At 41.5% G+C, this 14706-nt stretch overlaps 1 protein-coding gene across 1 annotated transcript; it reads right to left on the reverse strand.

Moving 5' to 3' along the window:
- Positions 1-1573: 1573 nt before the first annotated feature.
- Positions 1574-8074, reverse strand: LOC114135421 (endothelin-3). The gene is made up of 4 exons (XM_028002701.1): positions 7845-8074; positions 6694-6919; positions 3793-3939; positions 1574-2864 (listed from the first exon to the last, which is right to left on the reverse strand). Exons 1-4 carry the CDS (start codon positions 7912-7914, stop codon positions 2783-2785), a joined length of 525 nt encoding a protein of 174 aa, XP_027858502.1. The 5' UTR covers positions 7915-8074; the 3' UTR covers positions 1574-2782.
- Positions 8075-14706: the final 6632 nt, after the last annotated feature.

Below are 14706 nucleotides of genomic sequence, written 5' to 3' on the forward strand. Positions count from 1 at the left end.
TAAAAAATATTCACTCCCTTTGATGTTTTACCTTTTTTATTACTTCTATAAATCAAACATAATCGATAGAGTTAGACTTTCTTTTGACAATAAAACTGCCAAATAGCTTAATGTTTAAGTGAAAATCGATTTCGACAAAATAATAACTATTACGTAAAAAATATGTACCATGAAATAAGTGATTGCATAAATATTCAGCCCCTTTGATCTAGAAGTCTCAGAATGAGATCAGTGCAGTGCCTCCATGAAGACAGCTGTGTCTGGAAAGTCCGTTCGTTGGTTCGTCGGGATTCCTGGCTACCATTACAGCATGAACACTAAAGAACACTGCAAGCCAATCAGAGATAATCTTACTGAAAAGTATAAGTCAGGAGATGAATGCAAAAAAAATCCCCAAAGTATCTAGGGAACTGAACATCCCTTAGTTTTCAGTCAGATCCATCATCAAGAAATGGAAGAAATGTGGGTGATGAGTAAATCTGCCCAGGTCAGACTGTCCTGCTAGTAGGACACCAGGTCACCATTACTACGCTGAAGGAGTTAGAAGCTTCAGCAGCTGATATGGGAAGAGACTCTCAACTTTTGCCATTTATTTTCCCCTCTTCCCGGTCACTTTGAAAAATGGCGGATGAAATATTGAGAGAGTGTCTCGGCTTTATTTACTGAAAGCAAGACGATGTCGTTGTAGGGCGCGTCTGAGCCGTGTTTGAATGCAGCAGATAATTCAGACGTTTTTAGAATTTGGTGAGTTTCACTTTCGGTGCTATTTCCAGAGCCCAGTTTGACGACCTGCTGACCCACAATGGTGCCGGCATGAATCTTCTGGCTGGACACCACCCACAGGTCACTATGTTGCATAGTGGAGTCTGTCTGATTGGTTGATGGTTTGCATCCAACAGCAAAAGGTTTTCCAACTATGACAAAAGGGCACTGGTAGACTTCGTGGTCAAGTGGAAGAAAGTTCTTTGGTCCGAAGAAAACGAAATGGAGCTTTCTGTCCGTCAGATAAGACGTGATGTTTGGCAAACACTGCCCATCACCACAAACACATCATCCCCTCTGTGGAGCCTGGTGATGGCAGCTTGTTGGATTTCCTGCGGAACTCAAATGACAAATGGGTCGGTTCAGCACAGAGAACATGTGGACTCCATGTCGAAGGAGCCCAGAACCTTCTTACCAACTGCACTGCTGCATCATTTCCAAGCGAAATGCTCACATTCGCTGCTAACTGCAGTGAAAAGTCTCTTTGGTGTTTTGCTCCGTCTGTAGCGTGTAGCGAGATGAGTCACTAAGGTGTAAACCACTAAAGTGAAGCAGGTACAATAAATATGCAATTACACATAGCAGAAAATCAAAAAATATGTATTTTTTTCTTTTTACATATTTTGTCAATTTGATTTGTTTTAATGGAACTGGATGTTCTCCACTAAAAGAAGAAAATCTTTTTTTTTGTCAGAAGTTGTACATGAATAATGAATCATTTCCTTTCACTCCATGCCAAGAAAAGGAAAAAAAATCCTTACTCAGAATGTAGTATTTTATAAAAATAAAAAGGACAAAGACTTGTTTTTTACTTCTTTTATTTCATTTGAAGACTAAAAAAATCATCACAGAAGCAGAAAGGCAAATCGCCCTCGCTAACAAGGAAGGCAACTGGTCATTTCATCTTAAAAATAAAACCATATTGAAATATCTCATCCAGTTTGAGCTGAGCACTGCCCAACAGGCCATTTGTCTAAAAAAAAAATTGTACAAAAGAAAGGCATCTCTTATTTGGAAATTAAGTAAAAACAAAAGCTTGCTAAATTCATTTGTCCAGTTTCTAATGCAAAATAAAAGACAATACAAAGCCCATCTGTTAAAGTACAAAATAAATAGAATATACACAAAACCACCAAACACCAAACGGAACGGATTTAATCTTCTGGTGGTGCTTACCAGACATGTGGTGACACATTTGACAAATTTGGTCGTCCATGTTTCCTTCAGTTGTTCTCCGCTGACGTCACATTTCATTCAACCTTTGCTAATCCAGGTGAGCTACTGAGAAGGAGTTCTTATTTACAAGAATGACCTGAGGGGTCATAAGGTCACCTGGAAGCAGAAACATTTTCACAATGTCGAGTGAAAAGCAATCAGGCGTGTTTTCAAGCTCATCTTGCATTGCTTTGGTGCGGAGCGTATCGTCAACAAATCATTTTTTCAGCCGTGGCCCTTGACAAAAAGTGACAAAAACACTCCTGTTTGAGAGAAACGGTTACCGCTGACTATGAGTTGGATCATGTTAATATGGATACGACACCATGACAACTTGTTCTTTACAAAACCGGGTTCTCTGAGGCAGACAACAGGAATCACCACATATGTCATTTTATACGTACTTAATGTGTGTTCAGTTCTAAATGCCTTAAAGCCTCCTGAAAACACATTTTATTGAAAAAGATACTCGGGTTATAAGTGAAAATGAATTGCTGTTCTTCACCCTTCATAAGCATCACACATGCTTTCACGTAGATCGGTAAGATAAAGATATTACATGCGACATCCTGGAATGATGAGCCACGTGAAACACAGTTACAGGTGGATAAATCAAACTCCACTGCTGTGACACAGAGACACGGAGAGAGAGAGAGAGAGAGAGAGAGGCAGAAGGGACAGAAACCCCCGCTTGGAAACTCTCACTTTCATTTTTTTCCTCTGCGCCCATGTCCTCAACTTTTCATCAACACGGCACCAACAGACTTTCTCCCGTCCTTTGAGACTAAAGGTAGGTCTGTTCACTTCAGAGTCCACTCCCTGTCTCCTCTGAGGAACGGCGGCGTCCTCTTTTTTGCGTTAGGTGTAGCAGGGGTCTCCTCATCTGCCTGAAGTGAAACAAAATACGTTTAGAGGCACATCTTGTCTTTGTCTTTTATTTCAAAGTATATGCACCCATCCTCTTCATTGCATTAGCCTACAGAGTGGAAGCAGACCTGGCAGTTAGGTGAAAATATATAGCATAGTGTGTAGTTTGGATATAAACCCCTTGCATGTTATTGTTGACATCCGGAAGTGCGCTCTACGCTGGAGGGACTGTTCTTTTAACTAAATTAAACCTGCAGATGTAAGTATTATTAATCAGTGCAGTGCGGACAAAAACGTTAAAGAATAACTCAAAATCTCTCGTGTTTTTCTTTTTCCTCGCTCTCTGTGTCTGCTACCAATGCTCACTATGTCGCTGGGCTACACTACGCACACACTTGTTGCCATAGCAACTGACGACAGCGCTGTGCATCAGGATTCAATACCAAAAAACACTCAAACATTACCCACACAAAGAACAGAACATTTAGTAGATTAGCTACCACTGCTATTGGCAAGCTAACACAGCAGTGGTTGATTAGCTAATTTAATCACCTGCTCCACTGTCGCAGTGTCTGTTTGGGTCGCCTTTTTTATTAACTGCACCGAAACACAGAATTCTGCAGCACATCTTCATGTTACGGTTGTCAAAGTCAAGCTAGCATGACTGACCTACTTCCCTCTCTCTAGGTATTTTTTATTTAATTGAAACTATTCCCTGACTTTATTGTCTACTTGTGGTAGCGTGGACAAATAGTAGCAAAAGAATCTCATATCTTTTTCTTTTATACATCAGGCGATAATATTTAAGATTTACCGCATCATGTTGACAACTTTGCAGCTAAAACCAATGCTAGTCATAGTCAGCCAACACACACCTTTCATTTTCCTGAAGGCAGCATTGTTAGAGAAACGTCCTTTATTGCCCCCCCAGTGGGGAAATCCAGTTACCTGTTGGTGCAGAAGCGGCTGCACTCAGAGTCCGTATGCAGCGTGCACGCACATCGCCTGGAGGCTGCGCTGCTCCTGCTGCTCCGAGCCGTCCGGACGGAGCGCATAGAGCCTGGGGAACTGGCCATACCGTACGGGACCGTGTGCCTGTCAATGGAATCAGTGAACATTTCTATGTCAACAAGTGCTTTGCGCCAGGGTCGTTTCTAATATGGGCGATATGGGCGACATGGGCAACCGCCCAGGTCGGCATTTTGTGCGGGGCGAAATGAGCACAGAAAGACCAGAAACCCCACAGTGTTGACCCTGACCTCCCTAACTGAAGACTAAAAACACAGACAGAGATTTACTGCAAATGAAAACCTGGATCACTGGTGGAGCAACACAAGCTCTCGTCTTCTCATTGTTCGTTTTGGCAATGCCCATCAGAGCCTGTGAGGAGGTGAGTGTGTTGTACACAGCAAAGTTTCCATCATTTGCTGACATTTTTGGGGTCGTTTTTAAAAACGGATCTGCTCATTAGTAGAGTGAGTTAAAGCAGTCACGTTCCCTGGTGAACATGTCCTCTCTGAATCTCTGGCGTATGTTACCTTTGTGCTGCCAACAGCTGTTGCAAAACTTTCATTCCCCACCTCAGAGTTTTAGGCCAAAAAAAAAAAAATCTGGATCATTTACGTGAGTGCAGCGCATCCCAACAAATAATTCTGGGATTTCTATGTTTTATGAAGGTGGACCGAAAGAATCCCTTTCATCTGTCTCCGACAAGCAACAGTAGCAGTGACAATAAACGCTGTGGTCCCCTGCTGCTGGTATGCAATATTTGCAAGAACGTCTTGGCACCTGACCCTACTGTCTGACCTGTTGGGATGGGCGTTAACGCTCTCTCTTTGTTCGTATGAAAGCGGTTCAAATGAAAGACTAAAACCGACAGCCACAGAGAAGAGTTGCAGTGTCAATTTGTTCTGAAATTTCAGAGGAGTAAACTTTTTCACCATGTAATAAAAAAAGCGACACCAATGAACAATGAAGAGTGAAATCAGAAGGTTAGCTAACGGCTCACAGCTGCATGTACTTTAGGAGCTCCTCCCTAAGGGACGCAAAAGTGCAGGTAATTTATTTTGGTCTTCCCAGATATGTTCACCTCACACCCTCCCATGTGTGCTGTGCATCTTTAGCTACAGCTGTTCCATCGTCAGGCAGAGCAGAGAAATGCCAGTGATAGATGTGCGGAAGAGCAGTGCCGCAAAAACTGCAGGAAACAGACGACCTCTCGTCTGATTCACATCTTCTCCAGAAGAAAATAGAGTAGGAAGTTTTCCTTCACGTACATAAAACTGGTGTGGCCTGATGGACAATAATTAAGGGTTCCGCCGATTTACTGGCGCCAATTTCCTTCATTTTGGGACATCTGTGATCGGCCAGTACTTACATGTGAAGCCGATCTCATCTACCTCAGCAAATGTCTAAATACCAACTACTGTCCTCTTCTGCTCTGCTGTGAGAGAAGGTTTGACTGATAGACCGGCCCCACCAGGTTATGTCTGCACATTTGCAGTTAACAATAGTCACCTCACTTTTGCCAACTCACAACATTTTAGCTATATTTAGTGACATTTCAGACAAAAGGAAATCGGTATCAGAAGGTCAAGTTTTTTAAAGATCAGTAATTGAGAGGAAAACTACAATTGATGTGTCAAACTGTTCAACATGCACCAAAGAGACAGTTTGGTCAGATCCTGGGGTCTAAAGAAAGAGAAATTCTGAAGATGCATCATCATCACCATCATCATCATCATCTGTGTTGCTGAGGAAACAAGCTCCCCATCTGGAAGTGAAGCCTCCCGACTGTTGCCTGCGATAATTGTAACTGATCCTCCTGTACTGTGAGGCGTGTCACGACTGATCTGGTCCAGTCAGTAGAACGCTAGGACCGCTCCAATCTAAAATCGGGCATATTCAACATTGTCTTGGCCCGATTATCGCAGCCTGTCAGGGTTTTCCCTGACTGGGAGCGAGAATGCAACCTGTTGAATGTGACATGTAGCCAATCAGAAAGCGCGGTACCTAAGAATGGAGGGGAATCCCAGACAGCTGGCATGGCGCAACTGAGAGTCCGGTTTAGTGCTTAATGCTGCAAATAGAGCGGCTGCTCACACGGTTATTTATCCAAAGCCTTTTCTTTTTGTTACGTCTTTTATCACTTAAAATGAGTCCACAAACTATCACTGCTGCTTCTACATCGTCATCATGTGTGTTTGTTTATTCTAAATTCACAGTTTGGTATGTTGGGGGTTTTACGGGATTTTCTTCTGGAGTCAGGATGTTCGTGACTGGAATCGGTTCGTGTGTGGTGTGTTGCTCCTGCCGTGTGGCTGGACACACAAACCCATCGAACCTGTTGTACTTTTATCGGCCCGGTACCAATTGGTCCACCAACCGGTACCGGTCTGGGGGTTGGGAACCACTGCCCTGCCTGACATGCGTTTTTCTTTGCATTCTCTCACAATAAATTAGCACACCCTGGCCTATTTTGTGTACAGTCGCAAAAGTCAATTTAAAATCGCACATATGTACACCTTTAAAGAGCCTCAGTGAAAATATGTTTAATACATTCCTAACTCTTTGGTCCAAAAAAACATGATGGAAAATCCAGAATATCGACAGATTATTTCACTTATAAGATATTTTTCCCATGTTATAAGTAAAATAATCTGCCAATGGAACTAGAACTTTTTTAAATCACTATTAATGAGTCATTTACTTACAAGTTATTTTTGCCTTATTTCAAGTGTACTACTATATTTGCACTAGAAACTGGACCAAAATGACTTGGTAGGATTTTGTGCTTTTGCGGTGAGCTGCTGCTGGTCAGATGGGAAGCTTCTTAAAACAGACTCTTACTCTGGTGTGTTGATCCAGATGATGTCCAGGTGGCAGTAATACACACACTCTTTGTCTTTGTAGGTGTAACACGTGCACCTCTTGGCGCGCCCCCTCCTGGCAGTCAGCGGGTCATGGGCAGGGCGGTCCTGAGCTTCAGAACCAGAGGGGATGATGACCTGGTGCGGGGGGTCGCCCAGGCTGACCTCTCCTGACACATCCTTCCTCTGGCTCACAGATGAAGAGCCTGCAGGATGACACGAAAGGTATTCTGCGTGGAATCGACAGACACTCTAGGGCTCAGACTGCAGGTGTTTTTGTCATGATGCGCGGTTTTTGATGGTGGACCCAAATGCGGAAAGGCAGAGATGTCGAATAAACGGAGAATATTTAATGACAAAATGATGGACAAACTTAGAAAAATGACAGGGGGGCATAGGCAGCCAGAGCAGAACAAAACCTGCAAATCCAAGAAAAAAATTCCAGCAGGGAATACACGAAAGAAACGGGGAAAATAACAGGACATAACGGGGCAACCTATTCTCACTCCCGCTTGAACGGGGAAGTAACGGGAGGAACCAAGTAAGAGGAGAAGAGCTGCTTAAGTACTGGGATACTGACTGCTGGTTCCCCTCACACCTGGGTGACAGGTTGCAGGTGTGAGGAGAGAGAGCAGAAGGCAGAGAAAGAGAGAAAGGGGCAACAGGGTTCAGGAAATAAATCTAACACTAAAGAATGACTAGATCTAAGAAACGTAATAAAACAGAAACGAGGCTGATCTGATCAAAAAAGAGACTAAGGAACACAGAACTAACAAAACCAACTCAAACATCCCAACCAAGACCATGACACTTTTCTATCACCACAGAAAAATCTACACACGATCTCCAAACTTAAATCCACATCTGTGGACTTTCGAGAACGCAACGTTTCATGTTTTTAGAGAGGGTGAGGTGCAGGGTCCAGAGATGTCCCATAAGTCCGGTTGTAATAAAAGATGAAAAAAATAAATAAATAAACAGCCAATCATAACATCATCTACTGATTAGTTCCGACTGAACCAGCATTGGTTTTTTTCTGACTTTAAGTTCTTTCATTACCACTCCGTGAGTTTATAATAATAATAATAATAATAATAATAATAATAATAATAATAATAATAATAATCTTACCATTGGTTAAAGATGCCGTCACCACTATAACGAACAAAATTCCCACGTCAACCGACAGACGGTCAGCCATAGAAACACGAAGTAATAGAAACTGAAATAATTTGGAGAGGTCAAAGGTCGTGGAGGTCCAGACTCGCTGATTTCAGGCTCCTGCTGATCCTCCCCAGATATCAACCTGTGACCGGCCTGGAGCTCCGCTGCCGCCGCTCTGTTCGCCTCCAGCCTCCAGGGCTCCGCTTTATGACCTGCTGTGACAAGCTACCGCAGGATCATTCATGCTTCCTGCCGGGATTTTCAAAATAAGACAGTCTCAGGAAAGACTAGCAAGCAAACAAACAAATAACTTTTTTAAAAAAGTAGATAAAACCACATTATCAAGCGACTCCCATTTAAAGAGACGCTCCTCAAATTACAGCAAGTTGTGAAAGTCTTTTTCATATGGAAAATTTTACTAATACTTCAATGTTTAAATGTTAAGATTAATTTTAAAAGCGTGCTCCGGGTTGGATGACAGGATTTCACAGCAGGTTTGCCAGCACTGTTGTGTTGCAGCTGCCTATATCTGAATTTTACTGCTACACCCCGCAAAAACACTAAATCTTACCAGTACTTTTGATGTAGTTTGTAGTGCAAATATATTACACTTTAAATAAGACTAAACGAACTTAGAAACAATTTTTCAGCAAGATAAAGGAGCTTGTTTTAAGTCAATAATTCCATATTTCATCAATATGATGGAAAAAGTGCTAGTTCCATTGGCAGATTATTTCACTTATAACATGGGAAAAATGTCTTGTTACAAGTAAAATAATCTGACATTGGAACTAGTACTTTTTGATCAATATTAATAAATTATTTACTTAAAACAAGTTGTTAATTATTGCTGAAAAGTTATTTCAAAGTTAGTCTTGACTTATTTCAAGTATTGTAAGAGACATGCACTAAAAACTAGAGCAAAATGACTGGGCAAGGTTTAGTGTTTTTGCAGTTCACTACCTGGAACATTAACTAGTTTAAGGATTTTGATTGGAGGTTGTTGCCTTCTCACCTGTGTTTCTATGACTTGCAGAGGGGGGTTTTGGTGCATTCTTTCACATTAGACATTTTGGTAACATTTTGATAACTTGTAAAAGTGAGTCACCCGCTCAAAACGAACAATCCATTCATCAGCAGCAAGCATCCATTCATGTCAGAGTCATCAAAATGTAAAATCCTAACATGTCTTCATTATGATGATTCACTCTGGAGATGATTTTGAATGTACAAAAGGTCAGATCTCAGTGAAAGTGTCTGAAAATGCTCAAGACGGAGCTATACAGTATTTACTCAGCCGTCCGAAATCAGAACGTAGCTGTAAACAATATGTCACGTTGGAGCTGAACTGAGGGACACACTATGGACAGATCATCGCTGGTTAAATATCACCTCATTCATTCCTCCTTTCTCAGTGAAAGCTAAGGTTTAGCTGAGAGAAATTATTCGGTTTGGGAGACATTTTCAGGGTAAAGAAACACATAGACAACCTGGTCACCATGTCTGTATGCACTGACTCAACCAACAAAACGAGGAAGTTAAGTTTGATAGCATTCAGAAGTAGGGTTCATTTTGACGGAGATGACATGAGCAAATGGAGGACGTCCAGAAGTAGCAGAGAACTGTATGGAGGCAACTGATGAGTGTCCAAAAGCATTTTTATGACATAAATGGGAGGTATTTATTTTCTAGACATAAATACAATGCAATCAAGTGGCTTTGTTTCTTTCGGCTGTTATAAAAATGCCCTCTGTCTCTTGATTTTTTTTCACCCGCTGTTTCTTTTGTTTTAATATTCACCTGAACCTCTCAGCTGATGTCTGGCTTTATTCAAATGGTTTTCATTTCAACTCCCCATAAATCTCCAGACAGCTGAAAGTGCCAGAAGTCACTTGTGCCACGAGTGTTACTGAAATACTCCCAAACTCCCCAAAACCCTTTAGCCTGCACACGTCTGTTTGATCATCACTGTATTGTCAGAAGGAACCTCAACGCAGTCGAATAAATCAAACTATTCCTGACATATGGTATTTTGACTCAGTATTTCAGAAGTTAATCTGTTTGTGTTTGGACTCTGAAGAGCAGCTGGATGGTTTTGATCTGCAACAAGCAACCATCAGTGGCGTTGCACTTGAAGTGCCTTCAAAGCTCCTCTTTTTTATATACTGTAGACTGTTCAATATCCCACCCACTCTCCTGGGAATTCTGTTGTTTTATGTCTTCGGGAACCAAAGTTATGCAGCTTTTATCATTTTATTCTAACCCAAAAGACCTACGTTGTCTCCACCACCGCATAATTAATCAACACAGAAGGAACAGGCTGATTTGGGTGCAGTACGATACACTTCTGCAAAGCACTGTTGAGTACGTCAGCAACTCTGTGCTGGTATGTTTGAAATGGGCATCACCCCATGACACGTTGTACACCAATAACTAAAAGACGAATTCAGGCAAAGGAATAAAATATATTCAATTGAGAGTTGAGCCAAGGCCTATCACTCAGATCACAGTTTGTCCTACAGCCAAAGTTCAAAGACAGTGGATTCCTCGTAGATGCATCTCTATCCACAATAGATGAAATATTGTTGGTTTTTTTCCCCTTTATAATCGAGCTGCAAACTTTGTTCTGATAACATTTAGTATCTGATGTTTTGTTGTGTGAGAAGACATTTTGTAACTCCCATTTCAACCCTGCTGACTTTTTGTTGTGGGTACCTCTATTTTTGTTCTGCTCTGGCTCCCTGCGTTCCCATTTTGTTTTTGTTCTTTGTAAGTTTGCTGTGTTGTTTGGACTCTTTTTTTAATAACCCCCCCCCCAAAAAAAACTTTTTTCATCATATTGACCCAGACTCAAGCTTGCACCTCGGTCCATCATCCACCCACAAGTCATGACAAAACACACAGTTCCTGTGTGTTTTGTCATGACAAAATCATCACACATGGTGATGATTTTTTTTTTTTTCTCCGAAGAGTTTTTGCAGCGCTAGTGGCTCGTATTTTTGTACAGTAGGCAGACAGGAAGGAGGGAAGACATGCGGTAAAGGTCGTCGGGACCGGGAGTCGAACCCGCGACATCCGCGTCGAGGACTAAGGCCTCCAAACGTGGGGCGTGCTAACCCCCTGCGCCACCACAGCACGCCCCTTGGTGATGATTTTGATGATGACGTTTAAGATAATCCAATGTTTGTTGTTTTATGTTTTCATTATGTAAAGCGCCATGAATTGCCTTGTTGCTGAAATGTGCTGAACATTTAAAGTCACGCTGCTTCGCCTCGCCCTTATATTTGTAGGAACCAATGGGAGACTTTCAAGCCTCACAACACTACTGGTGAACATGGCGGTGTTAGCATGGTTCCACCAGAGATATTGATCTAAAGTTTCTTGATAACTACGAACCCTGTGTTGCTGGGGTAAAATTTTGGCAGGGTTGTTATGGAAATATTTGAACCTGGACAGATAATGTTGACTTGAATGGATTAGAGATGATCTACAATAAATTCAAACTAATTTGCTCTCACATAGTGCTTCATAGGACAAACCCTGGTGACATACCTTCTCCTAATAGTGAACCCATGACTTCATTTTACAAAACAAAAGAAGAAATAAATTGAAATGTTCACCATAAATGACACTAAAACCCACACCACACTGTTAACCCTCTTACTTTATAGAGAGACAACAGGCCCCCCCCAAAAAAACTTCACACAGAGATCATTTAACAAAGTAATTAACATTAGGTTTGAACTCAGAAATGTCCACTACAGGGGATAAATTTAAACTAGAAAGTTGATATATTTTGTCAAAAGAATAATAATAAAAAAGGAAAGACAAGTTGAATGTTGGACAATAATTTAACTACCCTTGACATTTCCTTTGATGAGAGAGCACACTTCTGTCCTGTATATTATTGGAAGCATCGCTGAAAACCCTATAAAGATAATGTTGGGAAAAAATACAATAAACTAAATTCTTTCAACTATTATTTTACATTACGTACAGGTCTTCCCAATTGTGAATCCCTCTTTTTGTGAGGTTTTGGTTTTTCTGTGTGTTTGTCTAGGTTTCTGTATTCAGTTTTGTCTCTGTGTTGTCCCCCTTGATTGTCCCCAGCTGTCCCTCGTTTCCCCTGATTACCTTCCTTGTGTATCCAATCCCACTTGTGCTCCCTGCTCCTTATCGGATCCTCAAGGAGGAAGTCACTGCTGTTGCTCGCCTGTGCTGCCTTACGCTTTTTGTGCAAAATGCAGGAGAGATGTTTCAAACGTTCACACATATGAATGAATGAATGAATGAATGAATGAATCTGTTGCGACAGCACAGTGTCAGTAAAGCCAGTAGTGCAGAATTTGACTGTGGCTGCTGTTGGAGAGAATGTGGTTGATGAACCCTGCTTTCTTTCATTAAGATCAGTTCAGGATCTGAATGATGTTGGGAACTTTCCCACTCCCAGCTGGAGCTTCTTTTTTTTTTTTTTGATTTACCTCTGCGATCTGTCATTTGGTCATCCAGAGTTTCCACATGTGTTTCATGTAACCTCTCTTCTTTGGTCATAAAAATTCCTGGCCTGGGATAAATACTTGTTTTATGTGAAACAAAGGATTTGTTAGTTATGAGAAGGAATTCAAAATGTTTTCAGTTTATGTCACCTGGATGTAACGTAATTCAAGTAATGATAAGAAACGTTGTTTCCATACATGTTATCTATGTTTCTCCCCTCCCTGAATTGAAGGCCTTGCTTCTGCACATAATGGTTTGCTATATTAAACCACCTTTCTTTCAGTGTAACTACATACAATGCAAATTTAGTTCATTCTACAAAAGAAGAATTTGATCTTAATTAAACTGGGATTTTAGTTATTTTCTAAATAGACAGTCATAATTTTAATGCAGGTGCGTTGGTTAACTTACCTCACAGCACGACGTTTTAAATCGTTTTGGATGGAAATTTGACCACTCCTTCTGGGAAAAGCTACAAGAGGTCATGTGAAGGGTTTTAGAAAGCCCACCCAAAGCCCCAACCCCACCCAAATGAAAATGTGATCTTATTTAAAAACCAGGTCTGGTCAGTTTGAATGAATTTTTCCAATTCTACCAATAAGAGTGGTCAAATACGCAGTCAGAATTATGCTGGAGATCCAACATGCTAAGATGTAGTTCTGGTACCCTGTCTACGTTATCGATGCTGTATAAATAATTTTGGCTCTGTGTGAACTGGAGAAATCCACAGTAAATTCAAACTCTGTTCATCGAATCCCTACTCTAGTGATAAATTCAGCAGTTCCAAAAACTCACTAAAAACCTCAGATTAAGATCAACGAGTGATCTGGAACTCTTTAAAACTTCTGGAGCCAAAACAAAACGAAACACTTCAACAACAAGAAATGTTTACCGGGCCGATGTCTTCCTGTTTCTTCCGTGTCGCAAGTAATAATGACCTCTGTTAACATTTGGAATAAAACAAGCCTAAGCAGATGCGCTGGCGATGAAGCAGATTCACCCCCTGAAATCCCCCGTCAGGTGCAAAACGTTTTATGACAACGGACAGAGGGAAAAAAAAAAAAAAAAAAGCAAATCAATACGAGCAAAAGCTGTGATCCGTCTTTAGGAATGTTACACATGCACACACTTCCTGTTGTTAGTGGTTTTATTTTACCTGCTGACTCATTCCTAGACTGACACTTGGACTGGGCCAGAGGCCCTCCGGCCACCTTCTTCTTCTCTGACTGGTGGTAAAGATTAACTTCGCAGATATTTGGCAGCATGCGAACATGATTCACACAAGCAGGTGTTGTCTGGGACTGTAATAGAATTCACTAATAAGTGGGTGTCACTGTGGGAAGGTAGAGACAGATTGATTTTATAGGTGCTGGGTGTGTGTGGAGTGTGTGGGCAGAGGTAAAGTGAGTGGGTTGAGTTAGCAAAGGGGATGCATCTTGATTTCAAAGAGACATGCTATCATTTCTAGTCCAAGTAAGTGGAGCTGATCTGAAACAAATCTATTCATATGTTCATAATAGAGAGTGGCTGCATATTCATAAGCCTGACTATCTTTTTTATTGTCTGCTATTAAGTTTAATTGCAATCAATATCTGGGTTAAGTACACAATTTGATTCTCATCTCCCTTCAGGCCTCCTTCTGGGATTTCTCAAATTGAGCTTGATTTCTTGGATTCAATTCCAACCAAGCAAATGAGACAATGAGGAGTACTGAACAATGACTGCTGTTTTTAGAAATGCAGTCTGGGGGCTGCTGTGGTGGTGCAGCGGTTAAGCACAGCAACCCACATAACAAGGATTTAGTCCTCAATGTGGCTGTTGTAGGTTCGATTCCCAGCCTGGTGACCCTCTCTCTCTTTTTACCTATTTTCCTGTCTGAGCATTTTCAAATAAAGGCCACTAGAGCCAAAAAGAGAGAAATGCGGTTTGTTCGTGTTTGTAGTTTGACCACGGCAGAAAGAAGTAAACAAAGCCATTCAGTCGGTGTTGGCCACACTTCCAAATGTTGAGCAGTTGAAGCCAGAGCAAGAGGAACGTTTAAGACGTTTTATTACTGGCAAAGATGTCGAGACCTTAGTCCTCATGGGGTTGTGTACAGCGCACATAATTTCAATTTCTGGCAAGCTCCGTCGAGCCGGATGCGTGACATACATCACGGCCAAACATTAGCGACTGGTTCAAGTCAGATCCTGTGGTTTTAAACTTGAACAGGTGATGCTTAGCCTGTCCCAACAGCAAAGGTGAGAGGCAGGTTTCATTCTGAACAGGTCAGCATTTCACAAGGACTTAAAGTCATTAGGTTAGATTGAGTTGGTTTGGCTCAGAAGTGGGA

This window comes from Xiphophorus couchianus, chromosome 20, assembly GCF_001444195.1.
Source record: "Xiphophorus couchianus chromosome 20, X_couchianus-1.0, whole genome shotgun sequence".
In the NCBI taxonomy this organism is placed as follows: domain Eukaryota; kingdom Metazoa; phylum Chordata; class Actinopteri; order Cyprinodontiformes; family Poeciliidae; genus Xiphophorus; species Xiphophorus couchianus.